General features: G+C 44.6%; 1 protein-coding gene across 2 annotated transcripts in view; it reads right to left on the reverse strand.

Annotated features, from left to right (window-relative positions):
- Positions 1-3,283: 3,283 nt before the first annotated feature.
- The window catches only part of TXNRD1 (thioredoxin reductase 1), a 58,448-nt gene continuing 39,523 nt past the window's right edge, over positions 3,284-22,208 (reverse strand). For both annotated transcript variants that reach the window (XM_077339729.1, XM_077339730.1), the window contains exons 8-18: positions 21,563-21,682; positions 20,850-20,992; positions 18,323-18,438; positions 17,222-17,447; positions 13,961-14,053; positions 12,854-12,930; positions 11,308-11,464; positions 10,777-10,884; positions 10,070-10,165; positions 9,310-9,444; positions 3,284-4,166 (exon numbers count right to left, since the gene is read on the reverse strand). In XM_077339729.1, coding sequence (XP_077195844.1) covers positions 4,104-4,166; positions 9,310-9,444; positions 10,070-10,165; positions 10,777-10,884; positions 11,308-11,464; positions 12,854-12,930; positions 13,961-14,053; positions 17,222-17,447; positions 18,323-18,438; positions 20,850-20,992; positions 21,563-21,682 — 1,334 coding nt within the window. In that variant the 3' untranslated portion in view covers positions 3,284-4,103. The remainder of the gene's footprint in view (positions 4,167-9,309; positions 9,445-10,069; positions 10,166-10,776; positions 10,885-11,307; positions 11,465-12,853; positions 12,931-13,960; positions 14,054-17,221; positions 17,448-18,322; positions 18,439-20,849; positions 20,993-21,562; positions 21,683-22,208) is intronic.

The raw sequence follows: 22,208 nt of genomic DNA on the forward strand, positions 1-22,208 counted from the left end.
TGGGTAGGCCAGGCATCACTGCCAGCAAGTTACATTTCACGTATAGGCAACCAGAGAGGTCATCTTCAGCATAGCTAATGACAAGTTGAAAGAATTAATCTTGCAAAATGCGAATCTCAGCAGAGAACAACAAAAGAGTCCTAATTAACACACAGCGCTTGCCAAAATTGCTGATCCTCCATAAGTGTGACATGAAATATCTTTTGGTGCATTCATTGAAGAAATGTCTTCCCTGCCTCCCCCTCCCGTGCAAAAATCCAATAAAATCAGAAGCAGGAATGAATATAAATGCATTTTGCACTTCATTGGTTTGTTATCCAAGTCTTTATTCTGGCAGGCAATATAGTCTTGTAAGGGGAACCAGGCTCTAGGGGACATGGATACAAATCCTTAATCTGCTGTCAACCTTCCTGGGTGACCTTGGGCCAGTCCCTCTCCTCCCGCTTAACCCACTTGGTTGGACCTTGGCCAAGATAAAACTGGTGAGGGAGAACCAATGCCACCACTCTGAATTCCCTGCTGTGGACCCCACAGGTTTTCACTGACACAAGTGGGGGGCAGTTTTTATTACTTTCCCCTCCTGCAGCATACCTTCACACACACCCCATTCCAAGGGTCCCTTTTCAATGAAGAGGAGCTGGGAGGGGCCGGGGGACTTAACCAAACTCTGCAGTTGGAAATCCTTTTGGTCCAGAGAAATCCTCTGCAAGACCCAACTTGCTGAAACGTATTCCTTAACTGAGTTCCATCTTGCCCTGCCTGTATGGATCTCAGGGGGGCACAATTTGTTTATTCCCTTCTTCCATTTCATCCTCACATGAACCCCCTGCAAGGTAGGTTAGCTGGGAGAGAGGGACAGGCCCAAGTTTACCTTGATAGATTCCATAGCAAGGGGGGATTTGAACCAGGGTCTACCAAGGCCAGGTCATGCTCCAACCACTGCACAACACTGTCTTTCTACATACATGGATGATCTTTTTTTAAAAAAAAAAAAACACCAGCCTTGTGGCTTAGTAAACATTCAATAATTGTGCTGTACTGGTCATGTATTAAAGGTTAAGAACCATTGCCCTCATTCTTAATATTGGTGCTTAACCTTTGTTTTCCAGAAATAACACATCTTAGAAATGAAACAACTTTTCAAAGACTATAAGCTGACATGAGGCTATTTCCAGGCAAGCCAGCAGTTTAATGTGCAAATATGGAGGCTGCAATTAGGGCACAGGGAAAGCTGACAGAGAAGATCTTGCAGATAATCTCTGCTGTGCAAAGCCATGGTAAAGAACTGGGGGAGGGGGAGTTCTCCCAAAATAGCTGAAGAGTTTCCAGCATTGCCCCCTCATACCCCACCAGTACTACTACTTCGCAGGTCAGCAGAGGGGAATGGTGACAACTCTATAGGAACCAGCAGTGTCTATCCAGGCCAGCTGCAAAAACATTTTTCCTGATACAAGAGCCATAACCTGTATGGGTAGAGCAGAACCAGGGTGTTTATGGAAGTTAGTGCCTGCAGCTGTAGCAGGAGGCTGCAGTCTGTAGGCACTTACAGCAAAACCCCGCCCCGGCACCCTGCAAAGACTCAGAGTGAAGACTGGTCTTCTGATGCCCTTCAGGATTGTGAGAGGCCCTGACTGACCAGCCATTCACTCCACCGAGATGAACTTCTGCCTGGTCTTTCTCCTCCGCCCCTGGAACTCAGGGGGTGACCAGGGGGTACTCAATAATCTCTTCATCAAATTCCTGAATAGTCCCAGTCTCTGGCCCCATCACAGGTTAGTCCTGATGGCCCTTGGGAATTTGAGGCCCTGGGAACCTCAGTTTCTGCCAGAGTTTCAGCCCCCATGGGGTCAGCTATGATGGCACCTTTATCCTCCAAAGAAAATTCAGGAGATGTCACATTGACATACATACAGATCTATTTCATAGCTGTATTAATTTGCTTCTAGCAAAATCATGTGACTCAGTAAAATTGACAAATTACTGAGAAAGGAGGTCACATTCTTGGCAGAACAAAGGTGTCCAGTAGCTACAGTAACTAAGTGCTAGACAGCGATGCACACATCCTGGCTCCATGGCTGCTACTGACAAGCTGTCGACTATTGAAGGCACATGTAAAATCCTACTTCTTGAAGAAGAGAGAAACAGATGTAAGTTGCAACGGAAAGCGACAGAAGTGCTTGGGATAAATTTCAGTGACTTGGGTCTTGAAGAGGATTTTTCAGCCCCAAAAGAATTTCCAACTGCAGAGTGGGGTCAAGATCTCTCCCCACCTTTTCTACTCTTGGGTGAAAGGGGGCTTTTAGAATGGTGAGTGAAGGGGTGTTGCAGGAGGAAGAAGTGATGAAAACATCAGTGGGATCCACAACAGGTAATTCAGAAGGAGAGGGACTAGCCCAAGGTCACCCAGGAACAAATCCTCTTCTTAACAGGACAAACCTTGCCCACAATCCAAAGAACTCTTTACATGTGCTAATTCTTGGGAAGAGGGCGCAGTGTTAATGTTTTATAAAGCAAAGCAAAATCCAATTCCATGTAGTTACCATTTATTAAGGCCAAAGAACCCAACATGATGTGCAAGCTGTTGAGCTCTCTAGTCATCAGGCCAGAAGCTGGTTGTTATATCTATGACCAAATGGTTTCCATTTTTGCTCTTTCCTCCCCGCCAACCACACCCATTGCCCACTGAAGTCATCAGTCTGGGAGAATTCAGAGCCTGCACATTGTCTTTTACTGTTTTCTCTTGCTCTTAATCAAAGGCAAGGCAGGGCTTTTGGTTCTGGAACTTCGCCATGTGCTTCTCTTGAGCCAGGAGCTGATTCACAAATTACATCGATCACTGAGCTCAGCCAGAAGCACTACTTTCAATATGGGTGACAGCAATTTTTCCTCTTCTCCAGCAGCACATGGTAATTTGAAAGGAGCCACTCCTAAAAACCTCTGCAGCTGTTCCTTGGCAGTGGTGCAGGCTGCTGGCCTAAAGGAATCTGCCCATTTTGCTGAGAGACCTCAGCAAACTTTCTCTCTATGCAGGAATACAGGAATCAATCCTGACTCGACCGCTGAACTTCTGAACCATTTGTTACGTGAGCTTATCCCAGACAAATACATGAAAAGATGTGGGTGGCTGTTTTCCATGGTAACCACACAATAATCTTGAACGTGAAAGTACTTACAATTCCTCAAACTTCCCACCGAACAACGGGCAAAGAAGGGTGCTATCCAAGAGGGTGGTCGGGGGGTGTGTGTGTGCTAGGGGGCAGCAGGTTTGAAGAGCTCATGCTAATTTTCAGTGAACTCAAATTGTTTTATTCTTCGCTTTCATTAAATACAGATAACATTCAAAAACAACAGGAACAGTATTCAAGAAAACATTGACAGGGTATCCCAAAACATGGTTATAAATAATCCACATAAGGTAGCAGTATGCAAGGGGGAAGTGTCACTAGCTTGATTGTAAGATGCTGTTTCTAAAAAAAATGATCAGTGACAACAAGACCTAGAATTTGATTCTGATGTGTTGCTCTGGGCAAACAGGGAACAGGTAAACAAAGTGGAAACATTTTACTTCTGTGAACCATCCGTTGAAACACAATCAGTTCTTGATTCTGGACAAGTCCGGACACAGAATATGGCCCCATGGATGGGGGCATGCAGAGATGCTGCCACTGACTTTGTTCATGTCACGGTAACACACTGAGAAAGGGAGGATAAAAACAAGAGTCCGAGGAAGTACTTCCTTCAGGAGGGAAAAAGAGTTTGTGTCAGGCTTGCGCTGGCAGTCTTTCCATCACTGCCTACCAGAAAATGCTGGGTTTAGACTGTGACTTCATGGAAGCACCTTGACGGTGCCCATGCCAGGCAGCATCTTGACAGGATCTGGCCCCACTGTTGTGCTGGTTGCCATTCTATCACCAAGAGTAATCTGACGGTTCTTAATGTGCTTTGCTCGCCCTGCTCACGGCAAGGGGTGGGGGTGGGGGTGGAGAGCACATGTCACTTATTGAGGGCTTTCTTCCAGCTGCATCCTCCTGCCCTTGACAAGATCCGCTATGGTGATGAAGGCCAGTCTTTGGCAACAGCAACAACAGTGGGGGGGCTTAACCTCAGCATCCAGACTGGAGAATATTTCCACCGGAGCGCTTCGTCACCGACAAACTGGTAAATACCTAGGAAGGAGGAGAACAAAAGCACTTGGGTAATGCGTTATGGATGCCACCTCTGTACACACACATGTACATGGGCTTTTGGGGAATTGAAAAAAAGTTAAGAATTGTTACATCATTACTCTCTAGTGCAGCCTTTTCCAACTTTTTGACTGTGGAAGAGCCCCTGAAATAATTTTTCAGACTTCAAGGAACCCGGAAGTGACGTCAGCTGATCCCTGGCACGCTCCCGGAAGCCCTCCTTTTGCTCCCGCCCCCTGCCTTTACTACTACTTTAGCAGATACAAATGGGTAGCCGTGTTGGTCTGAAGTAGCACAATAAAATCAGAGTCAGTTCTGCTTCATGCAGGCCGGAAAGAGTAGAAGACAGCCCCCCCCCCATACCACATCACTTCAGGGCTCCCGTAGTCCCTGCTCCAGTGCTACAAAACTACTTAGTTCCCAGTTTTCTTTTTTTTAATGTAAAAGTCTCCAGTGCTTTTTGTTCTAAAGCAATAAGGGGAAAACAGATTCCACAACTATGAGTGTATCCATGAATATGTGCTTTTGCCGGTCAGTCTCATCGAGCTTAGCGTCACCTGCTCTGGCTGGCAGCATCATTGATGCATACAAGAACCTATGAAATAGCTCTTTATTATGTGATCATGCAAACTGGGAACTGAATTCAGCAAACTGGGAACTGAATTCAGAATTCACGCAATCCCGACGAGCCTAGGGATTCTCAAATAAAGGTTTGAACTCGAGTTCCAAGCCTTGCTAGACCAGACCGGCCAATTGCTGCATGGGTAGCAAGTTTCATTTTAAAGGAAGAGGGTGCCTTGTAAAACACTCACACCCATTTCTTCTGCAGAGCTCTACACTAAAATTGCTACAGAACACTGGCTAACATACCGAACAGGCAGACAACTCTCAGCCTTCCTTACTATTGTCACTCATCACTGAATTTATAGTTTTTTTTGGGGAAAGAAAATTACTTTTTGTCCTTTCCATTGATGGTGGTTAAGGAAACTGCTATCAAGGCATACCCGATTTATGGCACCTCCTCACAAGAGATGGTTTGCTACTGCCTGCTTCTGCTTAGCAACTCCAGAGTTCCTTGGCAGCCTCCCATTCAAGTGCTAACCAGGGCCAACACTGCTCTGACCCTGAGATTGGGCTAGTCTGGGCCATCTGGGTCAGCCACCTCGAGCGTCTGGAATCTTGGACCTCTGGAGATTCCATTAGAAGGTGCAGTTCCATTTGATTCCACATTAGACCATCCTGGCGGGCTTAATCCCTTTGGGAAAAGGTCAGTCCAGTCTATTTGTCTTGGACATCAAGAGCCATTAGCAGGTGCTTGATGGAGGGAGGACTATATTTTATATGGCTCTGACTGGTAACAGTAGCCTCTGATATTAGAGATGGAGATTTGTGAGGGACTGGAGAAATCAGCCTGCCATTCTTAGAAAGGAGGTTGGTTAGGTCTAATCCTATTTGCCACAAATATCTGGACATGGAGGGTTTTTCCTTGTCTGACTGTTATTGCTTTTCATTTGAACATTTCTGTCCTGTTGTGTTTCTTCCTGTAATTCATTCTGTCCCCTTTCCATCCTTTTCTGAATCCAGCCAGCCTTTTCCTTGTCTCCCCCCACACCCTCATTTAGAATAAACCTCTTTATAAAGACTTTTTTGGCTTCACTTAATACTATCTATTTCTCTTAATCTCTTGCCCATGTGCACGGTTGCTACCAGGTTAGTTGTAAGTTGTTTTGTTATTATTCTAGTACTATGCTGGAAGACGACCTTATCAGTGCAAGTCTCTCAGGAGATCCTGAGCAGTGGCAGCTGGTCATCAGGATATTTTCTAGGAATCCCAGGGTCTAATGAGGTTTCCCAGCAAGGAAAGACACCATTCTCCCCCCCTCCCGGCCGCTTCCTGTTGTAATACTGCTATAGACACAGATCTGATTTCATCATACAGTAACTGCTGTCTCTTCTCCTACTTCTCTTTATCTCAAGGCATCTGACCTTACAGATGAAAAGAAATAATTAAGGGGAAGTCACACGGCTTTCCACCGTAAGTGCATCTTACTCTTAGGCACTAAATGAAGACATCGGAAAGAGGATAAAAAAAATCTCAATGACAATACACTGCAAAGTGCTGAGCATTAATGAGCAGCTAGGGGCACATGGGTCAAAGATAACTTGCCTTGGGGGAAAGCAGATATCTATTACAGACAATAAGATTCTTGAATGAAATGAATGGGGATTGTGCCAGAGCTATTAGTGTATTAAAGGCAACCTGTGAATTGATTATACATGGGGGCTTCTCATGGTTTGTGCACATCTACTAGAAAGCTGCAAAGGGAGTGATCACGTGGAACTACCTTACACCAACTCAGAGCATTAGTCTGTGTGATGCTGCTCTTACTCTTGATGGGCAGGAGCTCTCTCCACTACAGAAGACAGCTGGAGACCCTTTTCAGAACTCAAACTCACTATGGGGCTGCAGTACGAATCAAGCCACAACTGTAATCATTCGCTGTCCAGAACAGCTTGACAAAATTAGGGGACAGACCATACCGTCCCATCAGAGTGTTGTTGTTCTTTGGTTCTTTCATCCATGTCAGGGGAGAACAAGGAAAGGAAGGAAAGTTAAAGAGCTCAGGACTCCACTGGCATTGCAGAACTGGAACCTGCTGGTGTCTGACTCAAACTGTGAATACTTTTACATGAAGAGAAATATTCCATGGAGAATGCGCACTATGCTTCCATACCATAAATTGGTGTCATGGGGGGGGGGGGGGGGAGAGAAGGGAAAGGGATTGTTTCCAATGCATAAGCACTATGAAAATGATGCAATGACCCAAATTCTTTTGTAAACATACTCCTGGGACATGCTTGGGATGGAGGCAATAAGTGAATGAATGAACACACACAAATCCATATACTGGATACTGCAACTTGGAGGAGGGGAAACCCACACTGGGTCTTAAAGGGCTGACTGGGAAAGAGCCAGGTAGGCATTTGGCTGGTGGCCCAGGAGCAGCTGTAGCCACAGGAAGGAACTGCAGGGATACCTGCCACACCAGCCAAGGCACGTCTCTTTATATCAACAGGCCAGAGTGGGTCAGGTCCCACTCCCACGTCCTCCTCAAATCTTCCAGGCTAGACTTCCTCAGTCATCTGAGCCACGAGGAGACTTGCTTATTGCCTGCTACAGATGGCTTTCTCAGAAGCTAGGTCTGACACCTGCCCTAAAGCTAGCACCATTTTTCTGATGCTTTTTACCCAAGTGAGAGAGTAGTTCAGGATGTTCTTTTATAAAGCAAATGAAAGGAAGCCTGATAAGTTGCCTTTAGTCAAGGTTTATCGGAAAGCTGATAGGCTTGTTTTGCAGACAAAGAAATGTAGGTAGGTGGATTACAGGAAATCAAACCCACTTCAGTCTAAAGGGTTCAAAGTGATTGCAATTAGTTGGCATCAAAGTCATCCCTCTGGGAAAACAAACTGAGAGGAGAAGAGAGCATCTGCACATGTCAGCCATGCAAATAAGCCCAAAGATGTTGCCGAAAACAAGGATTGGAGAGTCCAGCAGCCCAAAACTGCTCTGTATACTAGGGCTGTCGAACACATGCACCATCTTAAAACACAAAAAATTCCAAACGCCATCTTTAAGAAGAAAGCCAATTAGATCACTGTAATTATTTTCAGGAATCTTTCGTCCCCGTTAAATCTTCAGACTGTTTGCTGCAGTACCAGCTGCTGTACTGAGCGATCTTCGCAAAAAAAAGTGCATCCCAGCAAATCAGGCATTGTGTTAATTCTGTTGTATAAAAGAATAAATTACCAGGAAAGGTAAAGATTTATATGTTCCCCCCCCTCAAAAAAAAACCAAAACTTTTTTTTCTTTCATCCTTGACCTACAACTCAAAATTAGATTCAAATAAGTAGCAGTGTTGGTCTGAAACAGCACAATAAAATCAGAGTCCAGTAGCACCTTTAAGACCAACAAAGATTTATTCAAGGCGTGAGCTTTCGAGTGCAAGCACTCTTCCTCAGACTATGAACTGACCATCATGACAGTAGGAATATATAAGGCATGTGGCTGTGTTTGGATGCTGTGACAGTTTACTAATATAACAAAATTAACTTTTGCTTATATATTCCTACTGTTATGATGCTCTGTTCATAGTCTGAGGAAGAGTGCTTGCACTCGAAAGCTCACGCCTTGAATAAATCTTTGTTGGTTTGAAAGGTGCTACTGGACTCTGATTTTATTGAGCTCAAAATTAGTCTTTTCATTCAATTATCTGGGGATTTTTCTTCTGTCACACATGCAACACCCAACAGTGTAGATATTCCTACTCCATTTGTATTCAAACATCAAACGCAGGAGTTGGTTTACAGGTGGGCTTTCAAGCTCTCTTACTTCTTGGCTCCCATTCCACACCAGGATCAAGGACTTTTAGTTTATGACGGGAAGCTGCTGCAACAGACACATATGACTACCCTTCCAAAATGTCATAAAGAACAGAAGAGCCCTGCTGGATCAGACGAGTGGTCCACCTAGTTCAGCATTCTGTCTCACACAGTGGCCAACCAGTTTCTCTGGAGATTGAGTCACGTGCACAGAGGCCAAAGTTTTCCCCTGATGTTGCCTCCTGGCTCTGGAATTCAGAGGTTGACTACCTCTGAAGGAGAAGTCCCAGAATCACAGAATCATAGAGTTGGAAAGGGCCACACAGGCCATCTAGTCCAACCCCCTGCTCAATGCAGGATCAGCTCAAAGCATCCGAAAGCAGGGGTAGCCAACCTGTGGTCCTCCAGATGTTCATAGACTACAGTTCCCATGAGCCTCTACCAACAAACACTGGCAGGGGCTCATGGGAATTGTAGTCCATGAACATCTGGAGGACCACAGGTTGACTACCCCTGTCCTAAAGCATCCAAGAAAAGTGTGTATCCAACCTTTGCTTGAAGACTGCCAGTGAGGGAGTCTCCCCTTTTAGTCACTGCAGCTAATACCCACTGTCAGCAGGTGACAGGAACAGGATGCAAAGTAGTAACCAAGAAAATTATTACTTCTGTTCTATCCCTGAGAAAAAATTCTGTGAGAACACATACAAGCGCCAAAGCTTTCTGTGAAGCTGTTCTGCATACCCACCTCTGCACAGACCGGATGGATTCCTATTGTGCTGTCTAACAGTTCTTTCGTCATTCCACATTTTATGGCCGCTGCAAATCCTTGGGTAATTTCTCCAGCATTTGGACCGAGCACATGGAAACCAATAACACGTTCCTAATGAAGAAGAGCAACAACCTGATTCAAGCAGCTTGAAACTTATCATTTCCTTCAGATTAATTAATGATTGCTGACTCCTTAGGAGGCTGGGCCTCGGATATCTACGCAACAATCGTGTTTTCTAATGTAATACCTGTCTAAGACATGTTTTAATCCAGTTTTTTAAAATGCCTTGTCTTCATATTGACAATTTGCAAAGGTTTTATGGCATTATGTTGACTTGTAAAATGCCTCAAGCAGGATTCTGGAGAGGCACCATTAAATGTCTCCTAAATAATGAAATAAGCAAATGTGTACACAAACAAAGAGAGAAGGCTGAAGGTGTAGTGAGGCTTTGCCAGTAACCTGGCAGTGCAAAGGAGCTTGGGACAGCACCAGGGACTTCTGCCCAGAGGCCAGAAAGGACCCCATCTGCAGCCAATATGGGACTTCTGAACAAACTGTGGCCTATTAGGCATGCATCTGGTAAAATGACCAGGGTTTGTGACACCTTATGACAACACCTCCAGGCTATTTATCTAGTCTAGTACATGTATAAACATTATTTAAAAACCCTTTCTTGCTTTTCCATGATGAGGACAACCCCCAAAACAACCTGATAATAGATGTACGATGAGATTACCTTATCTGGAATGTGGCAAATGATTTTTGCATAGCATTTATTATTATCTCGGGATGGGACAGTCCATTCCAGCGGCCAGAAATAACTGTGATAAACCTAGAAAAGCAATAAAAACATTAATATTCATAAAGCTTTCTAGTAACTGGAAGATGATACAACGTCTAGCAAGACTGCAGCCACCGGTAAAGATTTTTTTTTTTACAGGAAGTGGCTATTAATTTCTAACTCTGATTGATCGAGGATGATCTCACCATAAAAGGCAGGAACATTCACAATCCTGGCATTTAAAGACTTCAGAATGTTTCACGTTAGGTTGTATCTTGTTCTAGTCAGAATAAGGCCAAATAAATTCCAGCTGCGGATCTCCTCTTCACCAGAGATCCCATTGATATCTATGCTCTATCTTTGTTATCTGTATCTTATCTATGTTGCAGAAGCTGGGCATACACATACAGAGCAATACGATACTAGTACTACTACTACTACTACTATTACTAGAGTAATAAGGAAAGATTCTTTGGTGGGACTATAAAGCAGGAGTATGATAGAGGGAACCATTCCCATTTTGGTTAAGAACAGAGATAACTACCTCTATCCACAGATGGTGCCGACAGCTAAAAGTCTGAACACAAAATCTGAGGTTCAGATCCATAAAAATGCAGGAAACAAATCACAGGAGTACATCCTATACAGACTTTTTGAAGTACCTCAATGTTATCATCTCCAAACTTCTGTATGGCTTTTTCTTCTGAATAGCCACAGGCTCCATACTCAAGTGGGGTGAACACCGTGGTTGGAACATTCACATAGTCACACTGTCAAGGACAGAGAATATTTGTGTCAGTGTGGAGGTTTTCAGAATCACTGGAATGTCGGAGTGTCAGCAATAAAACCAACAGAAAACACTGGCATTACCAATCACATAAACGAATGTTTGGGGCGTGGAGAGGAAACCTCCTGGGTTAATTTAAGGGACCAGGGACCAGGTTGATACTCGGCCTCTGTATCCAGTTAAGAGTTGGCACAAATAAAATTGCGCTCTGTTTACATGCTTGTGTGTCAGGAAGGAGCTCGGGAAGGCCTGTGCAACTGCTTGCAACACCACTTGCGACACCTTATGGAGCCCCCCCCCCCCCCCGTTTAACATGAGGCTCACTGAACGCAAAATATTTACAAGTCATGACAATGCTAACGTTTGGTGATAAATAAATAAATAAATAGCCATGCATCTCACTTACCTTTACAGCTGATTTGCCATAAAGCCTCTGTACCAACAGCCTACCCGCCTGAATTGCCACTGGTGTCAGTTCCAGCTTATCTTCCAACACATCTCCGATGGCGTAGACATAAGGCACGTTCGTCTGCTCTTCATCATTCACAGGGATTTTTCCTGTTCTACAATTTGGAGTCAAGGGGGGAGAAAGAGCATCTAAGAAGGTTGTGCATGATTCGAAAGGTCAGTTCCCTTGTTATAATTATTCCTTCTTGCTGTCAAGGGCCCCTGCAAAGCCGGTCTGATTTCCATACAAAGGCTGAATCTTGGAATACGTAAGAGGAAGTGTGAGGATCTGGAAAGTGCTCCATACACAAGCCCCAATCCTCCGTTTTAAGTGAGTGGGGGGTTGTATTAAAAAGCTATAGCTCTTCAGTAACAGAGTGCGCTTTTCATATGCTCAGATGCACTTCCCTTTACTTACTCCAAGACTCAAAACTGAAAACAGAATAGCCCAAATTGAAGTTTCAGACATGGTCCCATTTCCTCTGTGATTTCAGCTCCCTCAAAAACAACCCCCCCACACAAAAAACCCCCCAAAAAACTGGAGAGAGGGTGTTCCATGTTTGCGTGCACATGCCCTGTTCTTCCTAAGAAGCAGGGTCCTAAGGGGGACATGCAATCAGAAGGAAAGAGACTTATGGATATCCAGATGCAGCAACCTTACTAAAGCTAAACCTATCTGGAGCTGGACCAGGCTCTCAACAAGCCTATGAATGCCACTTGGAGCTCCCAGAGGAAAGGTGGCATATAAATAAAATCAATAATTGCATGGGTGGCTGCCAAGAAAGACTGACGAAAACCATTTCTCAAAGCCTCGGGACAAGCAAGAGCTCTGTGCTGCTGGTACTGATGGGAGTTGGTGGCTACCCTAGGAAAATTGGGGGTGAGGAATGCTTGTGAACCCCAAGGAGGTGGCATTTTCCATATGGATTCAAGCATCTGAAAAACTTTGGCTGCCGAGCCACCAGTCTCCAGTGCTGCAAGTGGTGAAGAACACACAAGAGCCCTCTTAGGGACGTATTGTGATCAGTAGGACAAGGTCCCTGTCACTTGAATAGCTGGATGGAAAGGAAAAGTTTGCAAGGTCCAGACTCCCCACATTGTTGCAGAGCTATGACAGTGGAGGGAAACTTCACCTGTCAAATTCTCCCATTTTTTTGCAATATCTGGCATAACCATAGGAGCTCTATCAACTCTCAAGACAGAACAGAGCACAAAGATACCCATTTCACAATGGCAACCACTATGCAGAGTATTTCTCATTATCCCACGAGAGAGATAATTCCAGACCGTTGATTGCTAGCCCATGAAACATTAACAGTTTTTTATTATTACGAAGTTTGCCCTTTGGGCATGTTCAGTAATGTTCCTTAAGCGGTTACTGTAACAGAAATTGGCTGGAAAGGAAAATTATGTCTCACTGGGATAGTAAAAACTCTAAGTCTATGCACGGTGGCAAAAGCAAATCACGCTGGTGCAGCTGAGACAGCCAAGAGATTTTGCCTTACTTCTCATTGATCCTCACTCCGATTCTCTCCAAGCCAATTTTTCTTGTGCATGAATCCCGCCCGATGGCCAGCAACACCTGCAAAATGTCCACATTTGTGTTATTTCCTGAAAACATAGGAAGTCATTATTACATTAAGGGAATGACCTGAAGATTTGGGATTCAAAGTCCGCAGTACTAATGAACGGCTGGTTCACTCAGTCCCGATTTTTCAAGGAGCTGCTGTGAAGGGGTCTTTGGAGACATGGCAGTGTACCCCTGGCGGTGACAGAGGGCAGCTGTTTCCACAACTGCACTTGCACACCATGTGGTGGCTAAAATGGCAAGAATAAGGGAAACTATCTTCAGGTCCAGCCCAGGTCATGGATGAACCCACACTGGGTTGGATGTCAGGCTACTGCTGTGCTATCCACATAAAGAAACAATGTTGGTTTCTTGTAGACATACACCCAAAGCAAACAAAACCAATAAGCAAAAAATTGTATCTTCTTGATATTTATTAAATGTAGTCCTCAATAATTTTGCAACCAGAACGGGGTCCCATGTATTCAATCCCGCTTTCTATTACTTCTTCAGGGCCACAATTGAAGAAGTGACCCCTTTACTGAAGAGCTATTGCCAATGTGATATCCTGTACCTGTAGAAATTAATACTGGTGATGTTATATTAAGACTACAATTGCAACCACTGAAGAAATACGTAATAGAAAGCGGGACTGAATACCTGGGACCTTGTTCTGGTTGCAAAATTATTTAAGATTGCATTTAATAGATCTCAAGAAGATACAATTTTTTTGCCTATTGGTTTTGTTTGCTTTGGGTGTACCGCTGCGCTACAGCAAACATCCCGCAACTGGGATTTCTTGTGTGGATGTGTCAGCCTTGTTGTTCATGAGAACAGTGCAACAGCCAACAATGTGTGCAAGCGGTGGCCATGTTTTCCTGTGCAACTGTAACTATAAAGCAGTCATAGTCACTTACATGCAGGGAAGACAGCTGTACAAACTGGCCCAGTGTCTAATATAGAAATGTCAGGAAATAGATTGTATCTCCAGGCCCTGTGCCCACACTGTTCAGTGACAACAACCGGACCTGTGTAAATTGCTTACCGTGTTGTATTCTCCTTTAATGATTTGAGAGTTCTCAGTATGACGAGCTGTGACTTTCAGTATCCCAGGAGTTCCTTCCTTGATCTGTTCTACCTACAATACAATAAAATTCTTTTTTAGTGCAGGAACAGATTTCTTCTATTGTGAGTTTACCACTGCCCACCGAAGGTGTGTTTAAAGCCTCAGATTTTATAAACAGAAGCCACTTGAAACTGGTCCCAGTTTTTTTTAGTAGTGACTGTCACACTGCACTTTGATGAATGGATCATTCTTTTCTACTAGAGCTATTTTGCCATAAACAGAAACTAGTGTTTAAGAACAAAAAAAAAAACCCAGAGTGTTTCAAAGGAGATGCATTTCAAGTGTTCATTCTGCTTTGTAAGTCCGCGAGGCTGAATTCTCCACCCTTCCCTGTCTCAGCATGCTAATGAAGCCAGGCTGCAAGAAGTGCTTGAGACAACAGACCAAAGGAAGATAGCTCAGGAAAAGGCCCAGATCATCTCAGGGCTTTGATATTAAAATTAAACCCCAACCCTCTTCAAATGTATGAACTGGCCAGGCATGGGACGAAACAAGACGGCAGAACAGAAGAAAACAAACAAGAAAAAGACAAATGCTTCCCTGCACTCAGACAATCCCTGAAAATTATACCACAACTTCAGTATTATCCTGTACAATCCAGACTACTAGGGGAGGGGGGAGGGAGGAATGCTTTAAGAGCTCCTCCTTTGCCGCAGCCAACATTGGGTCATGCAGTGTCTTACTCTTTTCAAGTACATAAAGCCAATTTTTTCATCAGCGCATAAAGAAATTGATCATTTAATTATGTGGTAAACAAATACAATAAAGTGCGGCAGCTACTCCCGGCTTCCATTTATGCTGAGGAAGTCCAATGCGGGGGGGGGGGGGGGGAGAGGCTGAAAATGCCCAAGCTTTTAAAACGTGAAGATAGTTTTAAAGATTTTTAATAAATGGGCCAAACTACATTGTGTTTCCCATGCGCTTCTCACAGGGACTTCTAGTCAGATACCAGCAGCTGTTTTCCTTGGAGGACTTCAACTGTCAAAGGCCCCAATTTGGATTGGGAAACAGCCCTGGAGGCCCCATTTGGCAACTACACAGATCGCCCATCGGTACAAGAGAAGAAGCCAGAGGGGCAAATATTTTGGACTGGGAGTGTAAGGAAGGCAGGACCTCATTCTTTCCATGCACTACGGTCCTTATCCAGGTCAGGACCCCATGTGCATGAAAGCAGAGCTGCCATGGGGAACTCATCTCCTGTAAATCCCCCTGGTGGAACAAGTCAAACAAGAATTGTGGTTCGTCCCTCAACCTGCAAGCTCTTTTGCTTCCTCTTGAGAAAGGTTCTTAACCTTAATGTGTCAAATCTTTATTTGATGGGGGTTCCTGTGCTCAACAGCTTTCTGGGAGGGAGGAGTTGGGTAAATGTAATTTTCCCCATTCCTTTGCTCAGAACAAGCACCTGTCTCAGCCAGTATGTGGTTCAGTTCTATTTCTTTTTCAAGGTCCCAGAACATTACTCTCATTCCAGGTGCCCATGGCATCTTGTAGGATCAAGGATACTAAAGCGGCTGAACCTATAAGCTGTTTAATGCATCCTGAGTAAAGTGGAAGTATTTCACCTTCTTCTCAACCCAGTTGTAGCTATAATTTATGTATAAATCCAAGCATAAAATTCTCTGTGAATTTAAAACTGTTCTCTCTCTCGATAAATGTCATATTCATTATTAAGAGAGGGCACCCAGTTGGCCAGACACAATGGATTTTTTCCTACCTCCTGGTGAGCCCAGAACAGAAAGAGGATTTGTTCTGGTTACTAGTTCAGTTTTGAAATATCTGGAAACCTATAAACCACTGGTTTAATATCTCACTGAAACTGAAAAACAATTTCCCTACCATTGGAAAATAATTATGTACTAATCATTAAGAAGCAATGCTCCTTTCATATGCAGACACTAATTGTATTTGCTAGTCCTTTCTCAGTAAGAGCTTCCTAAATACCACACTGATTGTTCAAGAACAGCCTGGAGAAATTATGCATATTCTGAATTCAGGGAGGTGGAGAGAATTCTAATTTAGCCAAAGGGGTGGGGAGCGACAAGAAGGGAATCTAGGGATGCTTTAGGATGCTTTGGGCTGATCCTGCTTTGAGCAGGGGGTTGGGACTAGATGGCCTGTTTGGCCCCTTCCAACTCTATGATTCTAATCTCATCCCTCTCACCTCAGTCCTGCACTCTGCTGTCAAAATTCCTTCACCTCTTTCATCACTCTAATCATGCAACACTCCTAAAATTCCTGCTCCAGCTTCCTCTGTTATCTCTGATCCAGCAAAACTGTGCATCATCTCACTCCCCCTTCTCTCTATGCTCTCAGATCACAACATACCCTTGACATATCCTTCCCTCCTTAGGTATCCAGTAGTCGTCTGCTCCCTCCAGTGATTCCATCCATTCACCCTTACTGTCCCCATATACTTGGGAGATGCCTTCCAAAACACCTGAGTGATGCCCCTTCCTGACCTCTTTCCTTCGAGTCACTCCTCAAAACAAACCTTTGGTGCAACCATTTAGTGCCTTCCCCTATTGAAAAGAAGTCAAAGTATATATAATTGAGATTAAGGGAGCAACACAGAATTGGTCTACACAGAATTAAACTCCATATTATTCAGTGGGGCTTACTCTCAAGAAAGCATCCTCAGGGCTGCACAGTAAAGCATATTAATTTCCCCCTATTCAAGTCAATATTCTGTCTTAGGAACACTCTTCCTCATGTCTTGTACATTGAGTGCAGTAGAGAGACTGTAATTATTAATGCCCAAAGCAAATGCAAGTTGTGGGAACAGGTGAAATTAATTAACACCCCTTAAAGAGCCAGTTTGGGGTAGTGGTTAGGAGTGCGGACTTCTAATCTGGCATGTCAGGTTCGAATCTGCGCTCCCCCACATGCAACCAGCTGGGTGACCTTGGGCTCGCCACGGCACTGATAAAACTGTTCTGACCGAGCAGTGATATCAGCGCTCTCTCAGCCTCACCCACCTCACAGGGTGTCTGTTGTGGGGAGAGGAAAGGGAAGGCGACTGTAAGCCGCTTTGAGCCTCCTTCGGGTAGGGAAAAGCGGGTATATAAGAACCAACTCTTCTTCTCTTCTTCTAAATCCTCAATATTTTAATTTCATAAAATATATGCATGAGGACTATTTTTTAAAATATGACATGTTCTTTGGAATAAAAACCGATCTTACCTTGGTGGGCACACATTTCTTAATAAACTTGATCCCATGTGCTTCCATGTGCTCCCCTATTTTATTTGCCATATCCTGATCAAAGCCTCTTAGGAGAATGGAGCGCACCATCACAGTCACATCCAAGCCAAGGCCTGCAAGGAACCCTGCACATTCCAGGGCAACATAGGAAGCTCCAACCACCAATGTCTTTCCCGGGCAGTAATACAGGGAGAAGAGATCATCACTGGGGGAGAAAATATTAATAAATTAGTATCTGAAACAAAATACAAGGGAAATTATTACATCTGGGAAATAGGCACAAATGGGTTGTGAATTAAAAGTAAGGGGGGGAATGAAACTCATAAGGAGAACACAAGCAACTCCCTCCACAGTAAGGCACATGGGAGTAAGTGCAGCAAGTAGCCCCTAGGACTCCTGTTCTGTAGGCTAATTGAGAACTGAATGCTGATATACGCATAGCTAACAGAAGTAAACAGGGTAACATTCCCTACAGAATGGAGGTTGAACGGCCTCCAGCACTGAGACTGTGATTCTGCTGCATGAATGGCAACATTCAACTGGGAAAGAGATGCTTAGGCCCACTTGTTACTCTTCATTGGCAATGCCTTGGAGCCAAACTAGATAAGATGCTTGTGATTATTTTCCCCCTATGGGCAAATGGTGGCTCCAGAAGAGTGAGTTCTCTCAGGAAAATGGTATTGGGACAAAGTTAGCCCCCTCTCCAGTGCTATGGGTCCTTGTGGCAGCTTTTATAAGGCAGTTCCAGTGGGCTACGAATAAGATCTGGTCCCTTGAGTTCCGTATTACTTTACAAACATGCCTTCAGAGGTGTGTAGTTCATTATCATATGGACGCTTCACACATCAGACAAGACACAAATCTAGAGGCATACACGAGTTGGCAACCACCTATATTCTCAGAAGACATGAATCTGCATGATACATGCATGTCCAAACTTGCCACTAGGCTGAAAATTCAGTAGAGGCCCTTTTTCTAGGATGCACCTCTCACATTGCAACTAGGAGCTTCTTCACTGCTGCAATGTCTTCTTAGGAGGCTACCAGACACCTCTGTTCCCGGCTCAGCACTGCATTTTACCTGGTGATGCAATATTCTTTGTCTCCAGGGATGCCGGGATAACGGGGTCTTTCTCCTGTGGCGATCAGAAACTTCTCCGCCGTGTAAAACTTCTCCACTCCTTTGTTATTTGTTGCCTGCAAAATAAAGTTGACAGAGCACAGCAGCTTTTTACTCTTAGCTTCTGGGAATGTGTGCTCCTTACAACACGCTCTGTTCTTATCTCTCACCCCATTAGGCATTTGGCTACAGAATGGAAATGCAATGGGCTAGCTGCCATAATGAAGACCTAACCTGTGCACGCGTGCACTAAAAATTTCCTTCGCGCAGACAGCACCTCAGCAACAACACTTCCTTAAAAACAGACACAGGCCTTTGGCCCTTCCCATTTATTTTCCCCAGTGGTTTGTTAAACACACTGCATATTCCCATATTTGTATACTTATTTATAGCAATTCACAGATCCTGACTACTGCCTAAACCCAGTCTCAACTATCATCAACCACTCTCATGCATCTTCGATCTAGCCAACCCTACCTGGCAATGAACCCCCACCTGCCCTCTTTCTAGTTGCATGTAATGACTGAGGATATTCTGTTCCACTGTATCTGATGAGCTGTGCACAGACACAAAAGCTTATACCTAGAATCAAACTTTGTTGGTCTTAAGAGTGTCACTGGAATCAAATCTTTGTTCTGCTGCTTCAGACCAACACGACTGCACACCTAAATCTATCTTCATATTCCCACAACAGCCCACTTAGCCATCGCTCCAATCGATCCCCTACCACGTCTTACACTTTGTGGCAATAAAGGTATTCTGCTTCTCACATCTTACACATCTAGTCCCCAGGCTTTGGGAGGTTCACGCTCCCTAACCAGTTTCAGAAGGGCAGGCAGGGATGTTACAGCAAAAGCAACAGCCTTGCGACCCCTTGAACAGATTTACCGTGACATGAGATCACAGCCTCCTTTATCAGATGTGTGAAGTATAATCTTTCACTGGCACACACAGCCACAAAGGGAAAATATTGTCAGTGGAGCTAAAAGGCCGTGAAGTGTAAAGAACAGCAGCCGGTCTGTGATGTGCAGAGCCCGCAAGATACAAGATAAGGACGGGGCGATTAATTCTCAACAGTATTTCCTGTAACAATGCCATATTTCTAACTAGGCTATCACTATTTCACAGCTGTAATCAAACAGAGTCCCAATTCAGTGCAAACAGAATTTGTTAATCCATTCGAGCCCAGCAGTCTCAAGCTGGAGCTTTCCTTTGAAATCTTCGCTGTAAAAATATGGCGTGTTTCAGGTCCCCTGTTAAGTGTCCTGGGAGACTGAGATGTTTTTCTCACTGATTTGATGGTTGCCCGTTCCAATGTTGCCCTTTGTATCAGTGTAGCTTCATGCATAGATGGACTTTGGGGTCCAGTGTAGACAGTGGAAGGACCCATTCAGCATACGATGGCATATATCACACAGGGGAATGAGAAGTACCAGTGAGCAGCCAATAGTGAGGACGGTGCTCCTAGAACCCGTAAGAGTGTTGCCCAGGATGCAGTACCTAGGTTTTTTGTTGGGACTCAGTACTAGGATTTGGGTACCAATAGCATAGTCTAGTGAGAAACTGTCTCAGGTAAACCTACTGGTCTTGAAGGTGCTACAAGGAGCCGTAATTGCCATCACCAGCAAACTAAGGGGTGGGCTGTCAGGTGGGCTCATGCCAATGCCACTTCAGAGAGGAGGAGAAGGAAGAAGGAGGAGAAGGAGGAGGAGGAGAAGAAGGAGAAGAAGAAGAGTTGGTTCTTATATGCTGCTTTTCCCTACCTGAAGGAGGCTCAAAGCGGCTTACAATCGCCCTCCCATTCTTCTCCCCACAATAGACACCCTGTGGGGTGGGTGAGGATGAGAGAGCCCTGATATCACTGTTCAGTCAGAACAGTTTTATCAGTGCCGTGGGGAGCCCAAGGTCACCCAGCTGGCTGCATGGGGGGGGAGTACAGAATCGAACCTGGCATGCCAGATTAGAAGTCCGCACTCCTAACCACTACACCAAACTGGCTCTCAGAGAGAGAGAGTAGGGGCAGCTGGCGGAAGGGCAGGAGTTTGTTTGCAGCCACACAAGCTGCCCTGCAGACTCAGGGAAGGCTCCCAAAGCTCCAATGCTGGTGACTCCCAGATTACTGGAAGGCAACCAGGAGACATTTTGCACAGGACTCCCAACAGATGGAACTCCTCCTAACCTAACTACTGATGCTTCCAACCCAGCCTTAGGGCTCCATCCTTCCTTCATCCTGTCGTCCCTTAGTAGCAGACGTTCCAGTACAATATTGGGAAATGTGAAAAAAAGCCTTTTTGCTGCTTTAAAAGTGCCTTCTGTTATACAGAGGCTCCCAAACCACCTAAGAATTGCCTAACAATAAAACTAGGATCTCCTGGCTTAGCTACCAAATCTAGCAGAACGTTCTCACTTACAGCAGACCTTCCCTGCTCAAGTAAAACAGAAGAGATACAAACAGAATGGCACAATAAACTAATCAGAAACTCAGTACCTTAATCCTATGCGGCCCCACAAATTCTCCGTAAGCATTCTCATACGTCACTTTATTATCCCGGAGGGCTACCCGGTAGCCCCAGTTCAGAGAGCCAATGTAATTCTGAACCGCTTCCGTCATGGTCTCCCAGCTGTGATTTACTGTTGAGAAAAGAAAAACCCAGCTTTTCATCGGTGCGTCTTTGGTGCTCTATTAGCATGCTACATAATAACAGACACCAGGCTATTGCTCTGCTCATTGCTATGCCCCTTCTATTTCAAATTCATTTCATTCTCCGAGGCTTGTGGAGTTTTGCTGACATAGTGCAAGAACAATAATGTGGGTCAATGTGGCTCAGGGCATACTGCGGGTGGTGTGCCGTAATCTTTTGAAACCCTCATTTTGTATTTCAAGCAGGGTTCAAAGTTTCTCAGATAGTACCTGTGCTGTGGTGGTGATTCGTCTGCCGTGAACAAATACAGTTGATAATGGCATCCACATACTCTACCTTGTGAAGACCGAGAATCTCTTATCTCTTGAGCAAATATTTTAAAAAAAACCCACCACAACAATAGCTCTTGGGAGTACACTGCTTCTTTTGCAATATAATCTTGGTTGTATCCCTTTGTATTGTGCCCTCCCGACTGTTCCTCTATCCCCCCCTGCACAAAGCCCTGAACAGCAGCACAACAGACACAGCCAGCAGACAAAGGTGATTTCCACGCACATACCTTTGGGATCCAGCTTCCACCCAAACTTGGGTGCATCCGATATGGCTTGTCCAAGCAAAGCTGTCTGGTGCATCAACTTCTTAGGTATGCAACCTACATTGACACAAGTTCCTCCAAGACCTCAGAGAGGAAGAGAACAAAAATCTATAATACGATTTAAGGTGTCCTGAGTTCTACCAATGGGATCACAAAGCGGATGAATGCAGACGTCAAAAGTGCAATCAGTAGAAACACTGATTGACAGGGAGGGGAACCACACACACTGTCCTAAACTCCTTGGAGGAGGGTGGGATAAAAATGTAAGAAAAAGATTGTTATGGGAGAATCTGTACCCAGGCGACAGGCTGGGATCCACCTTCCACCTTCCAAAGCCTCTTTCTTGTGGCCTATCCAAGGAGCTATTATTCTAGATCTTATTTCTGTGATATGTAGATGGATAAAGGAAGCCGTGGTAAGTTAATAGGTAGGGTGAGTCATGTGAAATATTATAAGCAGAAGGAGTAAGGGAAGTAAAAATATGACGAGGAGAATGTGGTTGGTTATTTGTATTAACTAAGCACACATCAGCTGACAGACAAGAGGGAGGAGGGCACTCTGGGGAACTACTGAGCCGAACAACTCTTTATCCAACTCTGCAGATGTGGGC

The sequence above is a fragment of the Paroedura picta genome, chromosome 5, assembly GCF_049243985.1.
Source record: "Paroedura picta isolate Pp20150507F chromosome 5, Ppicta_v3.0, whole genome shotgun sequence".
Classification (NCBI taxonomy): domain Eukaryota; kingdom Metazoa; phylum Chordata; class Lepidosauria; order Squamata; family Gekkonidae; genus Paroedura; species Paroedura picta.